Source organism: Mya arenaria, chromosome 10 (genome assembly GCF_026914265.1).
Source record: "Mya arenaria isolate MELC-2E11 chromosome 10, ASM2691426v1".
NCBI classification, from domain to species: domain Eukaryota; kingdom Metazoa; phylum Mollusca; class Bivalvia; order Myida; family Myidae; genus Mya; species Mya arenaria.
This window is the reverse complement of record NC_069131.1, coordinates 41,518,585-41,545,613: the sequence shown is the minus strand read 5'-3', so window position 1 is coordinate 41,545,613 and position 27,029 is coordinate 41,518,585. Positions and strand designations below refer to the sequence as shown.

Genomic DNA, 27,029 nt, shown 5'->3' with positions numbered 1-27,029 from the left:
AAGGTAAAAACACGACTATTCCCTGACCTGGGGGCGTGGTTACAATTGACTGGTGCATAAGGGAATCATTCCCAAACAGGGTCGAGCTTAGACCCCTTTCGAAATTGTGTATGCATCCATTATTTGTATGCCAAAACCAGGAACAATGAAAACGCTGTTGTTTATAATACAGGAAACTATGTTTTTGTATTATAGAGGGGTTTTAACAGTTGATAATTATCATAGCCAAGGGTCTGTACGATGGATTCATGCCAAAAGCAGGGTAAAGGAGTTGAGACACCTTTTGAAATTGTTTCCAAAAACATTTATATTCACTTCAAGGAACTTCCTCCTGTTGTTGATGCAAACGACTCATTAAAAACCATCTTTACAAATGTGCAATAGTCTGAAGTATTAGCTATCAATCAGCAACTTTACACCTGGTTCCATCTTGAAACAACGCACAACACTAATTTTTAGATCTTTATTTTATTCTTTAAAACAAAAAGTATTCTACAAAAGTCAAAACAACAAAAATGTTTGGCAGTAGAGTAAGAAAAACTTCAATGTACAGCCATCCACAAATAATGCATTTGGAACTCTGTTCTGTTGTAAACGACAGTCTTAAATCATATACCATGGCTTTGTGATAAATAGACATTTGTGCAATATAAACATTAGAGACATGGTTTTATGCTGAGACTGAGACACTTTCCAACAAAATAATGTTGGTTTTATCAACTGTTAAGTGTTTCCATTTGAATAACACAACATATTACAATTTCAATCTTCAGATCCTGCTAAATTTTAAGCACATTGATTCAAGTGTATTTCCCATAAGCACTTTAATGCACTTTCATAAACAAAGTCTATCAGGGCACTACAATAAACATTGCCAAATTGCCATAAGGCAAATGCTGAATATCTATTGTGATTTGTGTTGACATTATCATATTTAATGAACACACTATAGTTCTTTTTGTGTCTGGTTTCCATGGCGATATAGCTGCCTTGTTTCCAAGAGGGCTTGGTTACAGTTCGTCAAGCTGAAATGACAAATGTGAGCAAACTTATGAACACAAAGTAAATATATATATGTCATCTGTGTTTATACAGCTTCTTGAGCATTGAAGCTACAAGGCAAAGGGTTCCCTTTGCAGCTTCAGCTACTTCATCAATCCAACAATAAATTGGTTGATTATAAACTTTTCATTTTTTTTTTAAATGTTATGAATAAATACTGTTTAAACTGGGAAACATATCAAGCCTGCACAAAAGCCATAACTTCCAAAGAAATTTTGCTTGTTTGTTTGTACTGTACTTTGTACCCAGGTCCCATATTCAATAAACTACTTAGGTTGAAATTTATAACCTCTGCATACTCTATTTTTTGTAAAACTCACACAGCTGTACTGCTAAAAATTGCTGTATCTGTTTACAAATAACCTGTTTAACAATCAGGCAAACACATTTTGTCCAAAATATATTTTGAAAGTAATAAGAACCCACATTTCGAACCATGACTATCAAAATCAGACCTAAGAAGTTAATGTAATGAATATTCACTGCGGAAATTTTTATTATATCTTGAATTGACATGTCCTTACCCTTACATACAAGAAATGGTGTAACCCACAAGGTGAAATGTAAGGTGGTGTGTAACCTTACAAGTGTTGTGTAACCTACAAGGTAGAGTTTAACCTACCAGGTCCTCTGCAGTGTCCTCCTCTTTTGCCTCATCTTTCTGAGTAGCCTCTCCTGCCTGGAACTCTTCAACATCTGCTGGGGCAGCCCCACCCTCACACTCTCCTGATGTTATCAAACTTTGCTTCCCTGAAACACAAATATAACTGTTAAATGAAGGTATTGCAAGTGAATGACAGGGCTTGGTACATTTTTCAAGTATGAGTTCAAGAAGAAATATTTAAGCAGAGTAATGGGACTTGCTGTGCATATGTGCAGTACTGCCAATACGCATACAATATGTGTATCTTCATATTACTCAAAAGTTTTCCAAGTTATGGTAAAACAAGACAAAACAAGAGCTGTCACAGAGACAGCGCGCTCGACTATTCCGCCGCTTTTCAATGTAAGGATTGAAAAGTTTTGGCGAAACATGCATGGATCACTGTTAGATTAGATTTCAATGCAATACATGGTGTGCTGAGATATAAACATAAATGAGGATCCATGCAAAATATTAACGAGAATTTCTAAGTCTAATAATAATAAAGGGCCATTATTTGCAAAATACAGTTATCTAACTTGGTTATTCAATTTAGTTGGGTGGTTGAATACCATTGTATAAAGTCTCAATGCAATACATCAAATAGTTGCTGAGATATTATCCTATGTGTGCTAACATGCAAGACCTTAACCAGAATTTCTAAGTCGAATAATAAAGGGGCAAAAATTATATATTATAAAAGATAGAGTTATCTTACTTGATTAAATAAGAAGGTTAAATAGATGGGAGCCTGTGTGTAAATTTTCAATGCAATACATGAGGTATTGACTTAAAAGTGGTTACATGCAAAACCTTAACCAGAATACATCTATGTCGAATAAAAAGGGGCCGTTATTTTAATTTAATGCAAACTGGAGTTATCTTACTTGGTTATTTAAGTAGATGGTTGAGTATCATTGTATAAAGTATCAATGCAATCCATCAAGTAATTGCTGAGATATTAACCTATGTATGGTTACATGCAAAACCTTAACCAGAATTTCTAAGTCAAATAATAAAGGCCCATAATTTGCATTATATTCAAAAAAGTGTTATCTGGAAATACATATCTAATGTTTCAATGCAATACATGATATATTTGCTGAGATATTGACTTAAATGTGGTAACATGCAAAACCTTAACCAGAATTTCTAAGTCGAATAATAAAGGGCAATTATTTTGCATTAAATGCAAACTAGAGTTATCTAACTTGGTTAATTTAGTAGGTTGGATGGTTGAGTACCATTGTATCAAGTATCAATGCAATACCTCAAGTAGTTGCTGAGATATTAACCTATGTGTGCTTACACGCAAAACCTTAACCAGAATTTCTAAGTTGAATAATAAAGGGCAATTATTTGCATTAAATGCAAACTAGAGTTATCTAACTTGGTTAATTTAGTAGGTTGGATGGTTGAGTACCATTGTATCAAGTATCAATGCAATACCGCAAGTAGTTGCTGAGATATTAACCTATGTGTGCTTACACGCAAAACCTTAACCAGAATTTATAAGTCGAATAATAAAGGCCTATTATTTGCATTATATTCAAATAATTGTTATCTTACTTCATTAATTTAGTATGTAAGATAGTTGGGAATACAAATCCAAAGTTTCAATGCAATAACTGATGTATTTACTGAGATAATGACTTAAAGGTGCTTACATGCAAAACTTTAACCAAGGTGTGACGCCAACGGCGACGCCAACGCCGACGCCACCGCCGACGCCAGGGTGAGTAGTATAGCTCTCCTTATTCTTCGAATAGTCGAGCTAACAAATGGGTCCATGCGATGCTGCAGATGATGGCACAAGAGACACATGACAATATCTCCATTTCTTCTTTTTGAAACCCACAGTTTGTGCAAACAATACTGTCAAATTGTCATATACAATTGTGCTTTCTGGAAATGTGCTTATGTTAAGCTCTTACCATCCACCATCTTATCCAAGAAATCTTTTCTGGCTTTTGACACGAGTGTTTCTTTAAAGGACTTGATAAATGTGTTGTATTGGCTGGGCTCTTGTTTCTGTAAGAGAGAAAATCAACTTGGTCCAAAGGTAACAAATCCTATTTAGAACTGCTACAAAATTATATGTATTTTGCACAAGTCTAGTTTCAGGTTATTTTTTCTGCAAGATTTATTCCAATGAAAGTTAATGTCCTGTTAAGATATTCATATATAATAGGCAATATATACAGGCATAATAAGATTACTCTGAGGTCAATGTAAAATCTGGAAATTTATGTACATGCAAAACAATAATAAACCGTTCACCTTAACAAACCCTTCACAGCAACCTTTCACATAAATCACTCACCTTTAACACTCTGTTTAAAGAGACATTTCACATAAATCACTCACCTTCTCACTCTTTTCATGGCAACATTTCACATAAATCACTCACCTTTTCACTCTTTTCATGGCAACATTTCACATAAATCACTCACCTTAACACACAGTTCATGGAGATATTTCACATAAATCACTCATATTGATACACTGTTCATGGAGACATTATCCATAAATCACTAACCTTTATACACTGTTCATGTAGATATTTCACATATTAAATCACTCACTTTAACATACACTGTTCATGAAGATATTTCACATAATAACTTACCTTAATACATTGTTCACAGAGATATTTCACATAAATCACTCACCTTAATACACTGTTCACGGAGACATTTCACACACTCCATGGCTTTCCCATAAAACTGGTCCCCAAATGAGTCTAGCACAATCTGCTGTATTCTCTTCTGGATCTGGCCACAGGCTAAAATATTTAAAATATTATCATTTTCTCCTCAGTTGACCTCTGCATCTTCTGTCATTCATAAAGACTCTTGATACAAAGACAGACTAATTATGTCAATTGTGGATCCCTGGTAAACCCACATGATTTTGGTATTATTTGAAGTAATTTTATGCGCAGAAAGGTATACAAGTATTGTTAAGATTTTATCAAAATAATTGATGAAACAGGGTTTAGAACCTTCAATGATTGCAAAAAAGGTCAATTTACGTCCAATTTCAGATGAATGAAGACGGAATTTACCGAATAACTTTAAGTATAATATACTTTGGTCATTACTTTTACATGTAAGTAATCAGCAAGCCAACACTGTTCAAACGATTCCAATGTTATATTGGGTTACCATGCATCAAAATTTAACATTAAGGTTAATGGGTCTATCAGAGAGCTAGGTAGTATGTGGGTCAGATTCCTTATGATGGTGGAGATGCTCTAATTGGCCCTTTACAAAACCTTTTTATTATGGGCCCAGCACTAGTGGGCTTGTGTTTATTTTAACCACTGCATATGACCGTTCTTACCTTCGTCAAACTTGTCCTCATCCTTCATTGAGATCAAGGCCATAAAGTCCTCTACCGGAGTTGTAGAACCAACCTAGAGATAGGTGAAATATTTATCATCTATCTACACAAATATCACAATACAGGTATATATTCCAGTATATTCATTAGTAAAATAACAAATAATTGTTAATTCTTTCATATTGGCATGTACTCTCGGGTCGGATTTTTTTTATCCGTAACAGAAAGCTGAAACAATTGATTGATACTTTTTCTTGTATAATTTTAACGAACAAACTCATATTAAATTATCATTCAAAATATACTTTGATGCATTTAATATTAAATCCACATAAAAATTATTTAGGAAGTCAATAGTTCAGTGTTTTTTGGGTGTGCAAAAACCTTGTTCAAATCAGCTCAGAAAACAAACAAACAAGGGGTTCATGCGAAGAAAATGTTAAGTATTTTTTACTAATTTTAGCTCTGGTGGCCCTTAAAAGGGGCCAAACAAAATTATTTGAAAAGACCTGACAGAGGCCCATGCTAGGATGCTTCAGAAGATCCATCAAGCAGTTAATAAGATCAAGTTGTTTAAAGGTTTTTCTATTTTTTGCTCTGGTGACCCCTAAAAAGGGGCCAAACAAAACCATTTGAACAAAGATGAGAGAGGACCATGTAAGGATGCTACATATCAAGTATGGAGTCATTCTGACCTTTACTTTCAGAGGAAAAGATGTTTAAGTGACAAAACAATGTAAAAACAAATGACCCTGAGCAAGGCCAATTTGACCCAGGACAATAATTTGAATACCTTTGGTGTAGGTCAACTAGGTAACACTATATACCAAATATGAAAGCTCTAGGTCTTACATTTTGGAGAAGAGGATTTTTAAAGTTTTATTATATAAGACTATATAAAAACAAATAACTTTCAGGGCGGGGCCAATTTTGACCCTGTGGCAATAATTTGAACAACTTTGATAGAGGTCCACAAGATGATGTTGTATACCAAATATCTAAGCTCCTGGCCTTACGGTTCTGGAGAAGAATATTTTTAAAGATTTACTATATAACACTACGTTAAAACAAGGACCCCCTAGGCGGGGTCAATTTTGACCCTGTGGCAATAATTTGAACAAATCTGGTAGAGGTCCACTAGATGATGCTGTATACCAAATATCTAAGCCCTGGGCCTTACAGTTTCGGAGAAGAAGATTTTTAAAGATTTACTATATAACACTATGTAATAAAACTAGTACTACGTAAAAACATGGACCCCCTAGGCGGGGTCAATTTTGACCCTGTGGCAATAATTTGAACAAATCTGGTAGAGGTCCACTAGATGATGCTGTATACCAAATATCTAAGCCCTGGGCCTTACAGTTTCGGAGAAGAAGATTTTTAAAGATTTACTATATAACACTATGTAATAAAACTAGTGACCCCTGGGGCGGGGCCATTTTTGACCCCAGGAGAATAATTTGAACAAATTTTGTAGAGGACCACTACATGATGACACATACCAATTTTCAAGGTTCTAGGCCTTGTGGTTTTTGAGAAGAAGATTTTTAAAGTTTTCCCTATATAAGTCTATGTAAAACAAGTGACCCCCGGGGCGGGGCCATTTTTGACCCCAGGGGGATAGTTTTAACAATTTTGGTAGAGGACTACTAGATGATGCTATATACCAAATATTAAGGCTCTAGGCCTTGTGGTTTTTGAGAAGAAGTTTTTCCTTTCCGTTGCCATGGCAACCAGAGTTCTGCATGGAATTCAATTCTTTGAACAATTTTCAAAGGGGACCACCCAAGGAACATTCCTGTGAAGTTTGGATGAAATTGGCTACGTGGTTTATGAGGAGATGTCGTTTAAAGTAAAAGTTTACGGACGGACGGACGGACGGACGCCGGACAAATTGTGATCACAAAAGCTCACCTTGTCACTATGTGACAGGTGAGCTAAAAAACAAGACCATCAAATTAATTTAATTCTACGCAACTCTATCTCAATTTTCGTAAAGAATTAATCATATTTATGGGGTACTAACCTATCTGGAATAATATTAATTAACCAGTACCTCAGTTACAGTTGCCTTGGCGATGGTTTCCATGCCTCCTTCAAGGTCACCATCAACTTTGACTTTCTTTCCTGCTGGCTCTCCATCACCACTGAAACAGTAAACGGTGTATTCCTAAACATATTAAGGATATTTTTGGAATTTTTACAAAACAATTTTGATTTTTCACGGACAGTTTTTTTAATGCTTCAATTCAAGAAAAATGTCAATTTAATTGGTGTTTATTGGAAAAACCCACGACAAACATCGCATCATGATGTCTTTCATGGTGGTTAGTAAAGTTAATAAGTTAATGTATGCAGATAGGCTATTTCAATGACTGGACATGTAGTTTATAAGCTAAAAACATGACTTTTCTGTTAATCTGTCAGTGACCTTTTTATAGCTTTGAAAACATGTCTAATTTGTCTGAAATGATGTATAGTAATCATCAGCCGAGCAAATTTCAATGATGATGTAGTTCTTGTTTTCTGGTGCCTTATTCATCAAGCTTCTTAGAGAAAAGTTTGGTATTTTTTACTATTATATACATTTTACTTTTAATCTTAGTTTTCTTTCAATTCATCTTGGGAAAAGCGTATTATCAACTTTAACCTTTAAGTTATAAGTTGCTTTGTGAATATAGCCCCTGGAGCTGAATTTCAATAAGGATCTTAGTCCCTTTTGTTGTAAATTGGAATTATCTTAATGACATATCTTCATTAATTTGCTACATATTTGTGCAAATATAACAATAGCCAGTATGAAAATAATTATCATAAAGATAAGAATGGGATCATGTTATAAGGGACTTATGATCTTTCAAGGCATAAATGCCAAATTTAAAAATAGAGAGCTGATTTACTAAATATTGCCTCTGCAAGACATACTCACTTCTCTTTGAACAGATTTTCGCCAGTTTTCTCCTCTTTTCTCTTCACTGCCTCCAGTTTGAATTTGGCCCGTAGAGATTCTAGGTTACTCTGGGAACGCACGACGACCTCCTCCGGGGGTTTAAGGTAGTTTGCGATCATGGGAGATAACTCTGGTAGCTCATCGTCTGGATTTAGGGCCCTGTGTTGAAGACACTGCAAACAAAAATGGCAAGGAAAACTTAATTATTTATCCAATGTTGTTTTTCTCCCTATTTTCGGAATGTGGCCGGGCCTGGGAAAGGTGAGGCATTTGGACTTAAATTGGGAATTCCAAATCAGTTTAAAAATCAACAGGATTGCTTTAAAACACAAGACAGAAAAGAATGTGATCATGTTTGTTTTTTTAAAATGCGGTTCACTTAATTTTTTTGAACAAACATTTGTGAATTTTATTTTCACATTAATTTAGTGAAAAGAACATGTTTAAGCATCTTAGGGATGCAGTCATATTTGGGTCCCAAAGTGGAAGAAAAAACACACTGTGATCATTGACACCATTTAATCTGTGAGTCCTACATGAAGGGCTGTTAAATAAAAAGTTTCAAAACTGATAAGCCCTCCAAACAGGCAACATATTCACAGAATTTCTATCTTGCTTCACCTTGAATTTAAGCTCCTAGTTCAATGATTCCAAATAATCCCATAATTAGTTGCAAAATGCCTTGAAAAAGACACTGGAATTCGAAATAGACTTAATTATGAGCAAGAAATAAACTATTTACAGATGAGATACGAGCATAACAAAGACTATAATTGAAATGTTTTGTATGTATGCCTGCGCCGGTATTCATAAAACTCAATAAAAATGTGAGATACATAAGTATAAAAATGACTTATAAGGTTTTATGAATAACTGCGCTTGGACTCGCCTTTTTTCCCAGTGTAAATTCAAATCATTCTCAGAAAACATTTAAATAATACTCTTTGAGGGTTGAAGGTCAACATACCTGGTACAACCTCTGAAAGTGGGGGTTGAAGGTCAATTTAGGCTTCAACAATTCAGTTGACTCCTCTTCGTCATCCCTGAAACATGCAAAACCAAAGGTGACTTCAATGTTTTTTTTAAAATATCTTAAATGGTGTTGAAACTTGGCCCATTTCTAGCGATGTTTCAATAATCACATTTCTGTTTTTTTTTACAAATGAGTGTTGCTTTTTTCACAATTCCTAATGAAGTTCGAAAATCACTGGTCTTTAATGATTTCATTGCTGAGACAGCTATTATGTGTGCATAGTCTGTTGTAGAACCAAATAACAATGTGAGCGTAATCTCAGATCCATTTCAAAATAACTCCAGCTGTAAAAGAAGAAATGTACTTGCACTGTGTCAAATGTAAGGTAACAGTACAGACTTTATTTTTATGGTATATAAATTCTACACCACAGTCAATTTTTCTTTGAGAGCACATGTTGTTTGAGTATATTTATATGCAGAGGTCACCAAAGTTGCCTGACCCACCAGCTAAATCTGGTAAAATATTTGCCACTTTCAAAAACCAAAAGCTTAGGAAAACGAGTTTTCAGCCTTATAAAAACAGGTTCTGATAAAATTTAAGGTTAAGGCAAGATTTATTTTACAGTGCAATGATGAACATATAACAAGAGCTTTGTAGCCATGAATAAATGTTTTTTTTAATATGGGCCAAGGACATGTGATTAAAAACTATTTACCTTTTCTGGGCATTAACCAGTACTGTCATTGACAAAGCTCAGACAGGGTATAGAGCTGGGCCCTCTAAACCATAGTTTGATACGCTAAACACTGGGCCCTTGCCATGGATCAAGGATGTTTGATTAAGATTAAAAATTCAAACCCCATTAATAGTAATGTTTTTTATAGTATTCATACTGAGCTGCTGTGCTGAGATCCATACTGGTGATGAGACTGTCTACCGCTGACAACTGGTCCTCTGAAATAGGCCAACAATTTTTCAGAATTTTTGAAAAATTCTTAAAAAAAACCAAACTTTTTTGTTATTACTTTTAAACAAAAGAACTCTCTCTGAGTTATACTGTCTGCTTAATGCAGTAATTAAAGCATATTTAACTTATTTCTTACTCAAGTTAAAGCTTTGGATTCTCTCGTAGGCTTTTCATTAATGATTGAAGCACGGCTGTAAAGTTAATTAAAATCATTTCTTGGCAATAAACTACATCAGTTCAATGTCAATGGTATGGATTTAATACAACCATCGATACAATGTCAATAGAATGGCTTTCATACAACCATAAAAAAGGCTAATGGTATAGATTAAATACAACCATTGATACAATGTTCCGCCCCACCCCAATATTTTATTAAGCAATGACCTGAATCTAAATATGCTATCTGGTATAAAAAAGAAAGTCAGCCAATAGAAAAAGAGTGGGAAAGTTTAAGCCCACCACAGTAAGTCAACAAACAGGTTTTCTATCCAACAACCTGAATCAAAAAAGCAGTTTCAACACGGCAGCAAAAGGCTAGACCAAGTGGACATACGATGTCTCTTAGTTAACGTATTAATACAAATAATTTGGTTTCATAGTGCTCCAAAGAAAAGATTTAAGGGGTGCATCCCAGCCATACCTGTTGGTTTATATTTCTTGTTTGTGGGGTTTTCCTCTTTCAATGGCAGGGAACCAAATGTGAACTGTCGAACATCCTCCATAAAAGGCAGCTCAAACCAGTACAGACACTAGAAAACAGACAACAATCACAAATGATAATTACATCATCATTACTGTAAATGGGGGTTAGGCTGTACCAAATTCATTTTATGTTAAGCATCTTCAGGGGAGTAGGGTTTCAGCCTTCAGAGTGTAAATAAACATTTACGGTACAAAAACTTAACTAGGCAAAGGGATTTTTTTTTAAAGTAAAATGGTTGAACTAACAATCACTGCAGTTAAGATACCATAACTCTCAAGAGCTTCCCTAGTTAATGGAGTAACATAAAGCACAGACACAGAGGATGCCAGTTTTATATTTCCAGGGGTTTCAATAAGCGAACGTAGACGTATTATACGTTCGTAAAATCGCCAAAAACCTCCCAGAATTTGACCCCGGGCGTTTTGAAAATTCCTTATAATAGCCTAGTACGCCTCTTATAATGGTACCAGACTTTTTCCAGGGTTTTCAATTGACCCGAGCTCCTGGGGTTTGACGCTCAAAATCGTAAATGACCCAAAATTGATGCATCATAAATTTGTAGCATGCGTCAGTTTTGACCCGGAAGAATTTCAGTGTGAGAGTTGGTATCATCTAAAAGGAGCCTCAATGCATAATCTGATTATTTGTTAACTCCGCAAGAGCAATTAACATCCGAAGTGACAAGTGATTATCGATCTGGAATCTGACCGGTAACCGTGTCAATTAGCAGCACTCAAACTCAATGACATAATATTAACTCAACCCCTTATGCAAATTAACGGATACGATGGTTTTGAAAAACAAAATACTAAGATATATTTTGTTAATTTATTTTAAGTTGTTTTATTATATCTTACAAAAATATTCTTATACGTTTTTAATGTGGAAGCAGGTAGTATTTTTAGTGTTTTAAGTGGCTGGAACTGCCACACCAAGTCAAGTCAAATATTTGTTTATTGTCTGATATCATGCAACAACTAAAACATAAGCTATGTATAGCTTTTTACCGACTTGAGCACCAACTGTCAGGCAGGGACTGACAGGGTTTTTTCATCATTTGTTACATGAAAAGGTGAAATGGGGAATCAGTTAATGACTTTGTGAGCTGAGTTACAAAACATACCTAGCCATGCTCTACAAGGCAGGAAAGGCAAAAATCTTACCCCAAACTCTCTACACTACGGATCTGGCAAAAAATCTACACCCACCTCATAATCAGCCTTTATGTGCGCCACCAGACACCCAACTCGTGGACTGGAACTAGCGTTGTACACCCGGCGAACAATTGCACACATGTTCGTCTCATACAAGGCATTTATAAGGGCTGATAATGCTATACCTGCAGCCTGGAATAAAGCGTTTACTTTTATTTATTAACTCTAAAGTGAAATTTGTAAAAATGAAATAATGAGTTCTTATGGTTCTAAATGATTTCCATGTTGTACCATATTTGACATCGTTGGATACCCCTGATACACTACTACAATGCGTATCATTGCGTTTTGTGGGCCATTTGGCTACAAAAATTTTGTTATCATGAATTATTAATGAGGCAGTTTCATTGCATGGTTCTGCAAGGTACTCGATGCTTTCCCGTAGAAAAATATTCTGGCTATTGCCAGAATTGAGCTGGGTGTGCCTTTTCAGTACAATAATTATTGTCAGCAGTCAACACCACTTAACCATGGAGGCTACTGACACTAGAGTGATATTGAAAAATATTCAATTGTAATATGTAAATTAATTGGATAAAAGGTTGTCTCCCATGCCCCATGCACACTTGTCCAAATTATAATATATTTTGGGCCCTAAGATGGAAGATTCAATTTTGATGACATGGGTTTTCCAGCTTAAGAGTACTTTTTACAGTTTTCTTAATGAAATTTATGTAATTATTTGTATTGAGTTCAATGAAAAGGTTACCCAGGTATTTTCACAGTGATTTGTTTGGAATTATTTTCCTGAACTGTGTCTTCCAAATTGGAGAAAAAAGTTGACATTGGAAAAAAATACAAAATCATGCCCAAATAGCTAATATAATATAAAATATTCTTGTTTCACTTTTTTATGCATATATTATGCTATACATGAATTAGTCTTGTCAAGATTTAGTTACGGTAATATTTCAAGAAATACATTGCTTTTTTATTCACATAATCTGCATTTACAAAATCAGGAAAAAAATATATATGAATTTTTGGGAAAAATGGACACTTTTTTTTCAGCTGGGGTAGGTTGGCCTCTTTTTTATCAATTTTTATATAAGGACATTATTGTCTTTATTGGGGAATAGATTTTATGTAAGAACGTTATTGTCATAATTGGGGGAATGCCTTTAAAGAAATCTTATTAAAGAATAAAGCTTTACAGGTTTTCCAACTACATATAAAAAAGCACACACTAAAAAACAAAATCACAAAATATATGAGAAGTATTTTTTAAGGCCTTACCTCATCTCCCTTTTCCGCCACAACGGCCATACAGCCATCTCCCATCATCTCTGATCGCTTCACCTAAAAACCAACAATTTCAGACTTATTCAAACCAACACTGGATATAACAACATACCCCTATTATTTATACATACTGTGGTTATTAAGTTATCATCCTTAAGCATAATCATATTATCATTATATGGAGCATGTTTGAATATGCTATTTTGGTTTATCATTAACATAATAAAGTACCAATGTTTAATGTCAGATATAAATAAAGCCAGTTAACATTTTATGAAAAGATATGTAATTTCATTGTAGTATTTTCCGACCAATTTAGGTCGGTATTTTTGGACCAATTAAGGGCTGAAGTTTGGCCCGATTCCCTATAATGTTAAAACATAAGACTTTTGTCCTAAAAGCGATAATAACTGCATATATAACATCATGTTAAAAATTCCATTATTAACAATTAAAAATGTACTAAAAATTAAATGACACATTTGTTTTGTTTTACTATGATCTTACATTCTCCATCTTTGTGAAGCCAAGGACCTTGAAACATTTCTCAGCCTTGTACTTCATGTTGCCTTTGTCTTCTTCCGGTATTGTCACCGATTCCGTCCCATAACGATGCTCTGTAAATAACAGTAAAAGAACATAAGATGATCTTACAATCTAAGAAAGAAATGCACTGGTAAAACACCAGCCACCCTAAAATAGCTCAACTATAATTATGCTATTTGTCTTAAAAATAAATACAATAATGATGTAGTATATGCCTGTCAAAAGCAAAAGAAAAAAGTCGAATTAACAAGAGCTCTCACAGTATGTGACGAATGCCCCCGAATGTGACATTGACCTACGAACAAGGTGGCAAGTTATTTTAAATTGCCTCTGAACATAAAAAACATACCACCCATACTTGACAACCTACACTGTTATGTCCTTATATTCAGAATTCCCTTGTGAATAAACACTTAGTGTATCTTTCACCTTAGAGGTGGGGACATGGGTCTTGCACGCGACACGTCGTCTTGGTATGTGGAACACATGTGGCAAGTTATTTTAAAATCTGTCAATACAAGGGAAAGTTACAGCCCAGACACGACAACCTATACTCTATGTCCTTATATGCAGCACTCCATTGTAAATAAACACTAAGTGTGACCTTGACCTTTGAGGTAGGGACACGGGTCTTGCACGTGACACGTCGTCTTGGTATGTGGAACACATGTGGCAAGTTATTTTAAAATCTGTCCATACAAGAGAAAGTTACAGCCCGGACACGACAACCTATACTCTATGTCCTTATATGCAGCACTCCATTGTAAAAAAACACTAAGTGTGACCTTGACCTTTGAGGTAGGGACACATGTCTTGCACGCCACACGTCGTCTTAGTATGTGGAACACATGTGGCAAGTTATTTTAAAATCTGTCCATACAAGGGAAAGTTATAGAGCCGGACAGACGGACGGTGCGATTTTAATATGCCCACCTTCGGGGGCATAAAAAGAAAACAAGAAACGCTGCATTTTTCTCGTGACAAATAAAATGGAAGCTTCAAAAAACAGTGCTGCTTTTGAAAATCTTTTTCTTCCCTAAAGCTGCTTTCTTTTATAGAAAGCTATGCAAAAAACTGTGTTGTTTCTTTTTGTACCGTATAAAAAGCTGCGTATTTTGTTCGCTTGTTTGGCAAAAGCTTTGTTTTTTTAATGGAAGGTTCACTTTAAGTAAAAAAAGCTTCACTTGACCTTTGTCTTTACGAAAAAGCTTTATCTTTCAGATAAAGCCATAATTTCCTTAAATAAAAGCCATGTTTTTTGCATTAAAAGCTTTGTCTTTTCGAAGCTTGGGATGGCCAATATTAATTGGAAAAACTTTAACGGAATAGAAATGCAGACAGCAAGGCAAATAGAATTGTTTTCTTATTGTTCGAAAAGTTGAGCTAAAAATAATCTTTGAACCATATTCCCACTCACCTTATTCCGTCATTAATATCCATTTACACCACCCAAAACCATCATCATGATTTTTTAAATTAGAAATAGTTAAACAATGCTTACTTTGATGATCATTGTTTATAGATAAAGTTCAAAGCATAACCCAATTGTATAGGACAATACTATTTAGCTATACTGTGGTATTACAGGAACTCACTTTCGACCATGTCATCTTTGTCCACTTCTGTTTCTTCCTCGTCATTTTTGTGGTACGTTCTCAGCTTACCTACCTCCATCTCCGGATCCTTGGCATACACTGCCTTCCAGGACTGTTTCAGTTTGAAGTCTTTCACCTTTGGGGTAAATGAACTCAATAATTCATTGTAATAACTGTACAAAGACTTATCATTTTTCAGTGTATTTTAATTCAACAGGGGTGATCTCCATATTAACAATTGTAAGGACATCAGACTCAAAACAAGTTAAAGGGATTTGACATGTCATTTTAACATGCATTTAATCAGCAGTAACTTAAAATGTGTCGATAGGACTCAGATGCCCCCTTCTAACCTTTGTCGCAAAAGCAAGGGCCATTATTCCAGACACTGTCGATAAATGTGCATCAAAATTTCCACTTGAACAAACAAAGAGTGGGTGCATAGGCGATACCAAACTCTCCATTTCAATATATACCTACATTTTGTCGGTACTGTATAAATTTAAACCTCTTTATTTAAACTGGAACTAAAGAAATGAGGTAAAAACTTTCTCTCTTAGAAATAGTGACCATGATGACCCCAAGTGTACAACTTTGTGAAGATTGATGACTCAAACTCAAATACTTTTTTTAGAAAAGAGTACATTTGTAGTAAACAGCTTATTTTGATTATGTCAAGGGCCAGAACTCTGCACGAACAAAACCACAGATGTACAACTTTGGTAGTTAAAATTCCTCTGAAGTTTTTTGCCTCTGGCTCAAAGTCTTACTGAGATGGCCATTAGTCATGGGCCATAATTCTACTAATACTCAATAAAACAATACTCTATATAGCAGGTCCACAACTTACACGCTGGTTAACATTCCTGTAAAGTTAGGTGATTCTGGCTCATAAACCTTTTTGACATACATCTGACAAAACTGGCGGCAGTCATACACTAAATCCTGGTACACCTTTGCATGCTGCTTAACATTCCTATGAAGTTTCATCTCTCTGCCTACTATACAACACAAGATTTTATGACAAAACGCTTATACAGGGCTTTTTCACAGATTCACAGTCCTATATAATGCTTATTCTGATATAAGATTGGGCTTATTTTGCTGTTAAACAATATGTCAGTCAGCCATTTGTTAAATATAAACCTGTTCCCTTGTGTTCTACTTTTGGGTTACACACAACTGTTTTTTTTTTTAAAAACTTGGACTAGCGTTTTTGAGTTAAAATATCTGAAAGGAAAACTACTGTAATCACTTGCATGTTTGGGTGTCAACATTTACCTACCTTAACATATCCATTAATAGGTATCTTCAGTTCTGGTCCAATTTCGAGTGGACATTTCCATGCGGTGGGCCTCACCTGGCGAGACTGGAAATATGACAGGGCTGGAAGGGCTTCACTGTTATAGAAATACAATGGGAAATGAGTAAATATTTTTGTACAATAACTGATTGTAATTGACTCTCCAAAATGGCTTTAAAGCAATAATACAAGATAATGACAACAATATAATTATCCACTTTGGTTAGCATTTTCCCTGACGGAAATAGTAGGAAACTTTTTTAAAAGAATATTTGAATATGTTCTTTGTAAAGATCCCATCATACTACTATTGCTCTTACCTAAATGAGTAGCACTCCCCATCCACCTCCTCCAGGATGTGTCGTACAAGGGCGTGTCCAGCACGTTGTTGGGGTGTCTTCTCCTTCCGCTCTTCACCAGATGTGCCGGGGGTGGGACCAGCGTCATCATCATCATCAAAATCTGGGCCTCTGGGGATAAAGATGCAAATAGGTCAGATAAAAAGCTGTCAGAGAAGGGCGTGTCTCGCCCATTGTTGGGGCTTCTTCCACTACATCCAATCTCCAGTGGTCGGCCCAGCACCGTCAATATTTGGGCCTTTTGGAGATAAAGATGCAAATAGCTCTGTTATATTGATTAGCAAAATTATTATTTACCTGATTAATACAGTACTGAATTTAAAAAAAACAAAACATTTTTAAAATTGAAAGGCTATAAAACAATAATTTGAAAATAATTATGAAATAACAAATATACCTAATTTTGTATTGGAATAAATTAACCATTTGCATTAATCCCTGTATTCTGAGGTCCACTTACATGATGTTGAGTTCTGTGCCAGAGTTTTTTATACTGGCTATGATGGTGTCCACCTGGTCATCCCCAAACTCACCGCCAAGGTCGGACATTACGATCAGTCGCTTGAAGCCAAAACCCTTTTTTCCCCTACAAGATTACAGACATACTTTCATGCTTAGAAATATAACTTATTTTTAATAGAAGTAACAGAAGCACCTACACTAGGTCAAATGCCCAAACATAAGTGAGTGCTGAATAATGCAGCATTCAAAAGAGATTCCAAAAGGACTAGGTTTTCTATATATTTAAAATATTATTTTCTATATATAAAAACCTGCACCTTGATTAGGTAAAACTTAACGCTAATGACATTCAAATGGGATTGAACTTACTTGTAGCTATCATTGGGAAAGCTTTTTAAGAATTTGTCCATATTGGGAAAAGGTAATAATTTCTGACCAGCTGAACACCTTGAAAATGGCCTGTCAAAGGTTGTTCCCATTCTTTCAATTTCATGGAAATACTTTAATGGTAAATCAAATTTTGTTGGTAAAATTGAGAAAAAAACAAAACGATTAAAGAGCCTGAAATTTCTTCCTCAAGTATCTGTTGTTTTTCATGGTTTTCAGTAATAACTGTACAAGAACTCACTGCAAGGCATTTATCAGATGATCCATTGCCACAACTATACCATCCACGACTGAGACACAGTTAAGGAAACACTTGAAGAAATTTCAATTATTATGCTTTACAATTTATTTTACAGCCTGTAACATCTGCCATAGCGCTTTATGATGATTTTTTCTTCAATAAAGTAGCATGTTTATATATAACATAAATGAGACGTTTGCCATACAATATGGAGCCAAATTCTCAATGCTAAAATGTATTCTTTTTCCAAAACGTGAAGAAAAATGCCTAATTTCAGTCCTCCCAACCCAGAAAATGTTTAAAGGATACAGTCTCCACTTGTTGTGGTGGGTTTAACATCATTCTGCACGAGCTGCAGAAAGTCAAAGTCCACCACACCAAGAGGGTTAGCGATGGAGATGTGCTGATAGGATTCATCGTCCGCTAGTGGATTGTCTGTTTCCTCAGACCCAACAAGAACCAAGGCCACCTCATCCTTGGACTCGGCAAACATCTGTGAGAAAGAAAAGTCCCTTATAAAACACACAATACTTCCATCTTAATCTTCTGAAAAAGCAGTCATTGAAATTAGACTTTGGTATGAACAAGCCCAAATCTTAAATTATTGATTGGTGAATCAAATTTTTGAAAAAGCACTGCTATATAAAAGTTAAGAGTTAGAGACCTGGAAGCATTTTACCAGTGCAAGGCTTTCAGACATGTGCTAATTTCAACCACTGTAAGTTGGGCAAAAAAATAACTGAATTGGGTAAACTAAATCGTGGCCACAAATTGCTAAGTTGTGGCCTCAACTTACTCAATTGTGGCCTCAAGTTATTACGTCATGACCTGGGCACAAGTTACTAAGTTTTAGCCTAAACTTACTTAATTTTGGCCTCAAGTTACTACGTCCTGGCGACAAGTTACTAAGTTGTTTAAACGATTATAAGATTTTGGTGAATATGTGAAACTATTTTGGGAAAAACAGGGTCAGGCCCTTGAAGAAGTAGCAGGTTATCAGCTAAGGCAATAAAGTGTAGCAAGACCCATTTGTATTCAGTCTGCGAAATAAGCCACACGCCCGATGCCCGTGGCTTATAAAACCGTCAGGCCTGTCAAAATCGGCAGAGAGTACGCCAGGCGGGCCTATAATTTTTTATGGACGAATGAATCATAAAGTGTGTGATTGCATTACAATGCTTCACCGTTTACACTCTTTCACATACATTTATACCGTTTTTCAAATTATCTGCCATTTGATGACATCACAATGGGATAGCCGATAACAGAACCAGTTGATCAATATTCAGTGATGGAATGCCATATAAGGTACAAAACAGACTTCATGTCTTTAAAAAAACATTAAATTATTTATGCAGAAAACATATTTCGTATCAATTAATCAAAATTGCCGCGCCTCGACTTAAAAAATCAGTTTGTCACATATTTTCGTGATTGTTTAGAATTAAACATTGATCAAGCCCATTCGCGAATATATGTTTGCAAACCCTATTTTAATGTTATAGTATGACACATATCTAAATATAAAAGCTGTTATTTTTTCATGTTTGTATTCACCTGTTTGCAGCAAAAGAGAATTTAAATGTGTTTCTGAAAGCCATATAACTGGCCATGATGAACTGTGACCTGGCAAACGACTGACATTGAAGTGAAAAGGACACAAAGTTGATCTATTGCAGCTAAAATAATTAATGTGGAACAATAAATAATTTTAAGAACTTTCACATATTTGACCAGGTGATTCCATTGTCACCTTTCGGTAGCATCAATTAGATTTCATGGTTTGTTTGTACTATACTAAATAATCAATATTCCAGGTGCATTGACCTTCACGATCACTACAACTCATCATCATGTTCCGATTTCACTATGTCGTGCACTGATTTGCCATCGGTATTTCTGTAATAACTTGATAGATGCTAGTTTTGTCTCGTCCTATCTTTGGCATTTGCTAAGATGCTTAGCCTGGACTTGCACCAAAGCAAATGGCAATAGATAGTATTTTTATGAAATAACCTACATAATTGAACAGTATATGGTACTGAAATCATCTAATATAATAAATATGTATGTTTCAGAGGAAGACAATTGACAGCTTAGACTCAGAGGATTCAGATGCTGATGATGATGTGAAGATGGCTGAGGACAATGAGTTTTCTTTGTTGTCCTTTTTACAAGAGATTAGCATTAAATACTCTATGAAGTGGTCAATTTTTTATTTTTATTTTTGGCCTATGAAATATGATTCGGGCCTATGGATTTGTTAAGGTTATAGGCCCGAATGGCCTATGCTTATTTTTTTTTATTTTGCAGACTGTGTATTCAACATTCGTGAAAACACACACACCTTTTGACATTTGAAACATAACCAAATTTTGGCTATGAAAATTAGCAAGAAAACCAAACAGCTGTCAATTTACTAACCTTCCTCTGAAGTATCATGGTGATAGCCTCCAGGGCGGTCTCCAGAGGTGTGGCTACACCTGGTGGGGCCTGGTTCATGGACGGTCCCACATCTAGCAGAACTGCTATAGCTTCCTTGAAACAAGACCAATAAAAATAAGTTAAATAACTATTATACAGAAATAACAAATTGAATTGCTATTGTAAAAGTTTGAAGATAAAAACATCTAGACTCACTGTTTGATGACTCTTTTAATACAAATTCCTTGACAGGGATAAGTTGAATTGGAAACGTTTGAACCAATCCTCCCTTGTTTTTAGAAAAATGAAAGAAATGTATAGTAGTTTTATTTTGACTTCTGTATCATTTTTTTCTTCCACAAAATTACATTTAACAAAATTTATTGATGTGAAAGCCTTGAAAAATCACAGGAATTTGACTCAGTGTTTGGTCTAAAATGATATATTTAAGCCAAAATGGACGGTTCAAATGGCAATAGGGCCGGTTCAAATTTGGAAAACTAAATGAATTTTCAGTAGAATAAGTAGAAGCTGGTCGTTTACTTTACTATTTGAGACGGTTCAACCAAAACTAATTGAGAACCCTGTAAGTCATTAAATGACCAAATACTTACAAAAAAACAACAATTTTGGACAAAAAACTGGTCACTTATACTATCATTAAAGAAAGGACCGGCACTCCGGACGTGCCCAAAATCAGGTAAGTCAATTTTGATCTCCGTTTTCTTTTTCACCTACGTCGGAATCAAAACATTCTGTACATTTTTAAAAAGCCTAATCCATAACCTTTGTAATGATAAACAACACTTGACACTTCTTTCGGAAATAAAAAAGAAATCGAGCAAATAATCATTCCTGTCAGTGCGATTTTCACAGGTCGGAAAAGTTTATAGAACCCAACCTGAACAGTGTGATCAGAGTCAAGATCATGCAACGGTGGCATATAGCGACTATTCATCGACTGTTCCAAACATGTACCAACAACGTTTGGTAAATGCATCAATAAAAAACAACCTTTCTTGTGTGTATCATCCAAACTCTGTGAGAACAACTTTCCACTAATTACTTTTTGTCAATATCGGCCATTTTTGTTAGCGAGCGCCTGGCTGATGGCCTTAAAGTTGACCTTGTTTTTCGAGTGGATTTTCGCTGGGCCCGACCAATCGAAAACAAGGTCAACTTGACATATCAAAACTGACATATCTGATTTTGGACACGTCCGAAGTGCCGGTCCTTTCTATAATGATAGTATAAGTGACCAGTTTTTTGTCCGAAATTGTTGTTTTTTGTAAGTATTTGGTCATACAATGACTTAAATATATCATTTTAGACCAAACACTGAGTCAAATTACTGTGTTGAAAATGGCTTGTTTAGTTGTTAGCTTCTCCTACTACTTACTTCAACTTATTTGAACAGCTATGCACAATAATTTCAGAAATAGCTTCATAAAAATCCAACTTGTAAACTTGTTATGACTGGTACAATGGTTTTGCTTAACATAATTTCAATAAATGAATATTGGACAAAAAATCTGAATTATGTTTTTTTTTAAACTAAGCATGTTTCTGTCACAATATACAGGTGACAACTCATCTACGATAAAGCTCATTTGTAAATGCAATGGATCGATCGAGAGTTTAGTATCAAATTGCTGTATTGCTTGCTATTTCAATAGAAAATCAAAATATTGCAGACTTGCCTTATTTGCCGCCATGTTTGTTGCCGACACCTTGCGGTAAAGGGAAACTACTCTACGTGGTTTCAAATGTTCATAACGTCTAACGCCAACTGGTCTTACTAATACCTGACTAGTACCCTCATTGGTTGTCCGGTTAGCGCAGTGGTTTCTCTCCTAGGCGACCCGGGTTCGATTCCCGGCTCGGGCGCATGCGAGTTTGGTTTGTGGCCACAAATCCGGACAAGTGGGTTTTCTCCGGGTTCTCCGGTTTCTCCCACAACAGAAGACCACACTCTCGCGCAAAATCGGACCAACGAGAGTGATTAATATAATGTTGTAATAACTTGTTTCACAATCGTTGTAAAATAAATATGTTTAAACAGTACCCTCAATTTCTTTTCTCCACGAATAATTTTACCCAAAAATAACGTACGGTACCAGTCTATACTTATTCATGCTCTCCAAATCAAAGTACCAAAGGAGAGAATTTTGCAAGAAAGTACTTCATCCAAGAGTTAATTGTTTGCGCTATGCACAACTTTACATGGTTATATACTGAGTCTGTACATTTTTGCTCTAGGTTGCATTCTTGAATTTTCTTGAAGTAGTTTCCAAGTGGTAGCAGGAAAATTCAACCCCTAACCATTTCAACCCCTCGAAACTACACCTCTCAGTTGGCTTATCAGAGACATTTCAACCCCTCTGTCATTTCAACTCCTAATAAACCAAAGCCATTTCAACCCCTAATATATTTTAGTCATTTCACCCCCTCACAAGATGAAGTCATTTCGACTCCTTGTTTTTTTTTATCAGTTTTGGAATGAAAATAATTGAATAAACATTACTGCACAAGACACAACTTTCAAAATGCAGATCATGCTGCTAACTGCACGTTGACACAATGTTAAAACGTCGGCGATATCCAACATGAACCGTAAGACATTGACCCGACGTTGACCCAACATTGGTCGGTTTGAATAATAAGGATTGTTTCTAATTTGTTTTGCTGTTCGATTCATTGAGCAAATGTACATTTATGTCTTTATATATTTGTTTTCATTTCTATTCCCGTCTTGTTAGCATATACAGGGTGAGGAATCACGTGACTTCAAAGGGGTTCTCATATGGGTCACCACGGATCACAACCGATGTAAACAAGCAAGTAAATGACGCTAATTTCTAAATACTGATATTTTTTTTGACACAAAAGGTATGAAACTATTTCTTAGCCTATAAAATACTTTTATCTAATTTGTTTTTTTCTGCTTCTACACATATGAACTATTTTAGATTTGCTAATATTTTGAGCATGGCTCCCCCAGACCGTCGAAGCACTCGCCCGCGGGACAAGACCGCGGGCATGTAGTGCAGAATATTTACGTCCTCCCATATAGATTAAAGAAGGCGTTTATATGCCACGCGCTAATACTGACTGATCACCAGGGCATTGGTTTTAAGCGGGGGTAATTCCACAAATTGCAATCAACATAGCACGATAGTCAGATAAAAATAATTAGATTGTATTAAATTCTTATCGAATAAAGACGAAGCCATTTTTATACCATTTTCTTTAATCATAAAAAGCCATCACAAAGCCATTTGATACTACTTTTTTATTGATGTAAGACAAAGCCATTTAGGGACATGGAGAAAAAATACGTTACAATACAATATCTAATCGATGTAAGACGAACCCCTTTTTATATCATTTTTTAATCATAATGTAAGACAAAGCCATTTGATACTAAATTTCTATTAATGTAAGACAAAGCCATTTAGGGACATAGAGAAAATTTACGTAACAAACCAATATCTTAAAATCCTACCAAACACATCTCTTACTTTAATAAGTTCAATAAATTGACAAGAACATCGTTAAATTAAAGTTCAATAGACGTAAAAAAATATTGCAAAGTATATTTATTGATTCATATTTAATAACACATGTTACACGTATTTTTTGGCAAATAATTGCCGAAGTAGCACATTTGTAAATAACAAAACCATTGGAATTAAGCCATGCAAGAATTTATGTTAGACTGAATTGCACACTGTATATAGTTAGTTATGTTTTATATACATGTATGTGTTACACTTGAGTGTCTTTTCTGAACAATAACAACACTTCCTTTCATGGTTCATTTATATTTTTCCTCAGTCCTCAGGCTTCTCTAATTTCAAACACACTTTTCGCCCAAATTCCTTTTCAAAATTGGCAGCAATAACACAATGCAGCACTCCTTGTTTTCCAAGAAATTCCGCGGAACTTCCAAAGGTATACATTCCCTGATGCCATACATTTGGAAGTGCTTGCAAGCCCGATGTGCCATCAAAATAAAACCCTTTCAGTTTTTCCAAAGTTAAGTCGTCACCTGGTAGAGCAAGAACTGCTATAAATGGGTCGCCATTTTTAGGATAGAAAACTTCACCGCAGTCCGGATGGAATGTAATTTCGGACACAAGCACGTATTTATTGTCTGGGCTCTGTTCTTCCTCACAAATTGTTCCTACTTCCATTCGCCTGCCTATGTCCTTAACTGAGACATACTTGTTGCCCTCATATTTGAAGGTAAGTTGGCTGCAATCTACACCAGGTATTATATCCGTTCCCGGTCGTGCTTTTCGTGGACCTAAAAATTAATATAACTATCGTTATTACCACCTTAATTTATAAGATACTGTATATGCCAACCAGCTATAATAAGCGTTTTCTATTTAATATAAAACGTCTACTTTTCTTAAACGTAAAAAGGATGTATACAGTCGAACCCCGTTGGCTCGAAGTCCTAGGGACCGGTGAAATACTATCGAGCCTCGGAAATTTCGAGCGAAGCGGGAATAATAACATTCAGTATATAGAAATCCGTCCTTAGCATCCAGTTTGAGCAAACAGGGAATTCGAACCAAGCGAGTTCGAGCCAACGGTAATATAAAACCAGTTAAAAGTTTGTTTATTTTCATGAGAAAAACTGTATATTTAACATTTATTTTATTTGCAAATCTCTTATGATAACTTACACTTTACCTGTGACTGGCCAAGGGTTTATTTCCACCTTTTCCTCATCAAAATTTGTAACAAATCGTCCATATCCACTCAGATTTTCTTTTGTGGCTCTGACCACAGGTATCTCGAACGGCAGGGAGTTTTGTGTTTCCTTTGCCATTTTCCCTGCAATTAAATAACGATGAAGAAAATCAAACGCAGCTTAGATCTTTTTACAATAAACATTTTCTCCATATTTATATATTCTTGAAGTAAAATGGATACATCAGTTTTTATGTTAAGGCCTAAAACGCGAACAATTTCACATGTGTTGTTGTAAATCCTTCAAACTCTTATTGTATTACTGTTTTCATGAACATCAACGTTTCAACATCTCTTCCTCAGCAAAATCTCTGAGGCTGAAATTACCTTAACATGTATATATCCACAAGTGACAAACGTTACACTTACCCAGCAATATAGATGTGTGAATAACTAAACCACTGACGAACACTCGTGTGAAAAAGACGTTTCAAACAGTGTGCTAAATAATTATATATAGTCATCACATGATTAAGAACTACTATTATTATAGATAACCTCTGTCACCTGATAAATGTTCGATAATGAAATGAAACCAACAAAGTTCGCCGCCTAGGATAACTGATAAATACGTATATGATAATGAAAAAAAATCCGTCTCCGTTTAAGCTGATAATCTTATTGTTTTTGTGATAACAAGTTGTGTTCCGTTTGCATGTACGTATTAAACCTTTTTAAAAATTCGTATGTTGCTGTGACTGTTGAAGATAACTTAATAAAAAACATAATTGCATTTAGTTTTACATTTTTGCTACTACATGCAACAGACATGTGTGTACGAAGTGCTCAATGTGAGCTATTGTGATCGCCCTGTGTCCGTCGTCCGTCGTAGTCGTCCGTTGTCAACAATTTGACTGTTAACACTCTAGAGGTCCCGATTTTGGCACAATCTTAATGAAACTTGGTCAGAATGTTACCCTTAATAAAGTCTTGGACGAGTTTGATATTGGGTCATCTTGGGTTAAAAACTAGGCCACCAGGTCAAATTAAAGGAAAAACTTGTTAAAACTATGGAGTCACACTTATGACTGTATCTTCAGGAAACTTAGTTAGAATGTTAATATTTATGATCTCTAGGTCAATTTCGAATCTGGGTCATGTGCGGTCAAAAACTAGGTCACTTGGTCAAATTGAAGGAAAAGCTTGTTAACACTCTAGAGGTCACATTTATGACTGTATCTTTATGAAACTTAGATAGAATGTTTATACTGATTACCTCAAGGCCAAGTTCGAATCTGGGTCATGTGCGGCCAAAAATTAGGTCACCAAGTCAAATAATAGGAAAAGGATGTTAACACTCTAGAGGCCACATTTATGACCATATGTTCATGGAACTTGATCAGAATGTTATTCTTGGTGATCTTTAGGTAGAGTTTGAAACTGGGTAATCAGAGGTCAAAAACCGGGCCACTAGGTCAATTCATAGAAAAACTTTGTATCCACTGTATAGGTTACATTCTCTCTTTGATCATCATGAAACTATGTCAGAATGTTTGTGTTTATGAAGTCTATGTCAAGTTTGAAACTGGGTAACCCGAGTTCAAAAACTAGGTCACGAAGTCAAATCATAGAAAACATTGTTAAAACACTGTTGAGGCCATATTTTCTACTTTATCTATATGAAACCTGGTCAGAATGTACTTATTACAGCAACGTAAGGTTTGCAACAGGGTCATCCGTGATATTAAAAAAAAACTTGGTCACTAGGAAGGATCTAAGTAATGTATTTTTTAATTCCAGCAGGTATAAATGTTTTGTTTCCATACCTCATGATTATATGCAAATTTATTGAAAATATACTCTCTAATTTAATAAAAAAGTCCTTCCATGATGTAGTCAG

The 27,029-nt window shown here is 35.3% G+C and overlaps 1 protein-coding gene across 1 annotated transcript; it reads right to left on the bottom strand.

The window, feature by feature from the left end:
• Positions 1–448: 448 nt before the first annotated feature.
• Positions 449–25,268, bottom strand: LOC128204713 (X-ray repair cross-complementing protein 5-like). Its single transcript, XM_052906115.1, has 22 exons — positions 25,130–25,268; positions 24,403–24,734; positions 20,426–20,539; positions 18,311–18,494; positions 18,002–18,050; positions 17,372–17,497; positions 16,873–17,022; positions 16,535–16,649; positions 15,250–15,385; positions 13,616–13,725; positions 13,103–13,165; positions 11,861–11,998; positions 10,590–10,698; positions 9,873–9,933; positions 8,971–9,046; positions 7,983–8,176; positions 7,110–7,200; positions 5,051–5,123; positions 4,378–4,490; positions 3,640–3,736; positions 1,685–1,812; positions 449–1,025 (listed from the first exon to the last, which is right to left on the bottom strand). The coding sequence occupies exons 1-22, from the start codon at positions 25,266–25,268 to the stop codon at positions 1,011–1,013; spliced, it is 2,613 nt and encodes an 870-aa protein (XP_052762075.1). The 3' UTR covers positions 449–1,010.
• Between the last annotated feature and the right edge of the window lie 1,761 nt (positions 25,269–27,029).

What these genes read in the sequence shown, in the direction of transcription:
- LOC128204713 (XM_052906115.1), bottom strand. Translation starts at nt 25,268, where the DNA reads ATGGCAAAGGAAACACAAAACTCCCTGCCGTTCGAGATACCTGTGGTC. An exon ending in GAAAATCTGTTCAAAGAGAA is followed by an intron (nt 7,201 to 7,982) that starts GTGAGTATGTCT and finishes TTACTGTTTCAG; the next exon opens with TGGTGATGGAGAGCCAGCAG. An exon ending in CTTGGATAAGATGGTGGATG is followed by an intron (nt 1,813 to 3,639) that starts GTAAGAGCTTAA and finishes TTTGTGTTTCAG; the next exon opens with GGAAGCAAAGTTTGATAACA.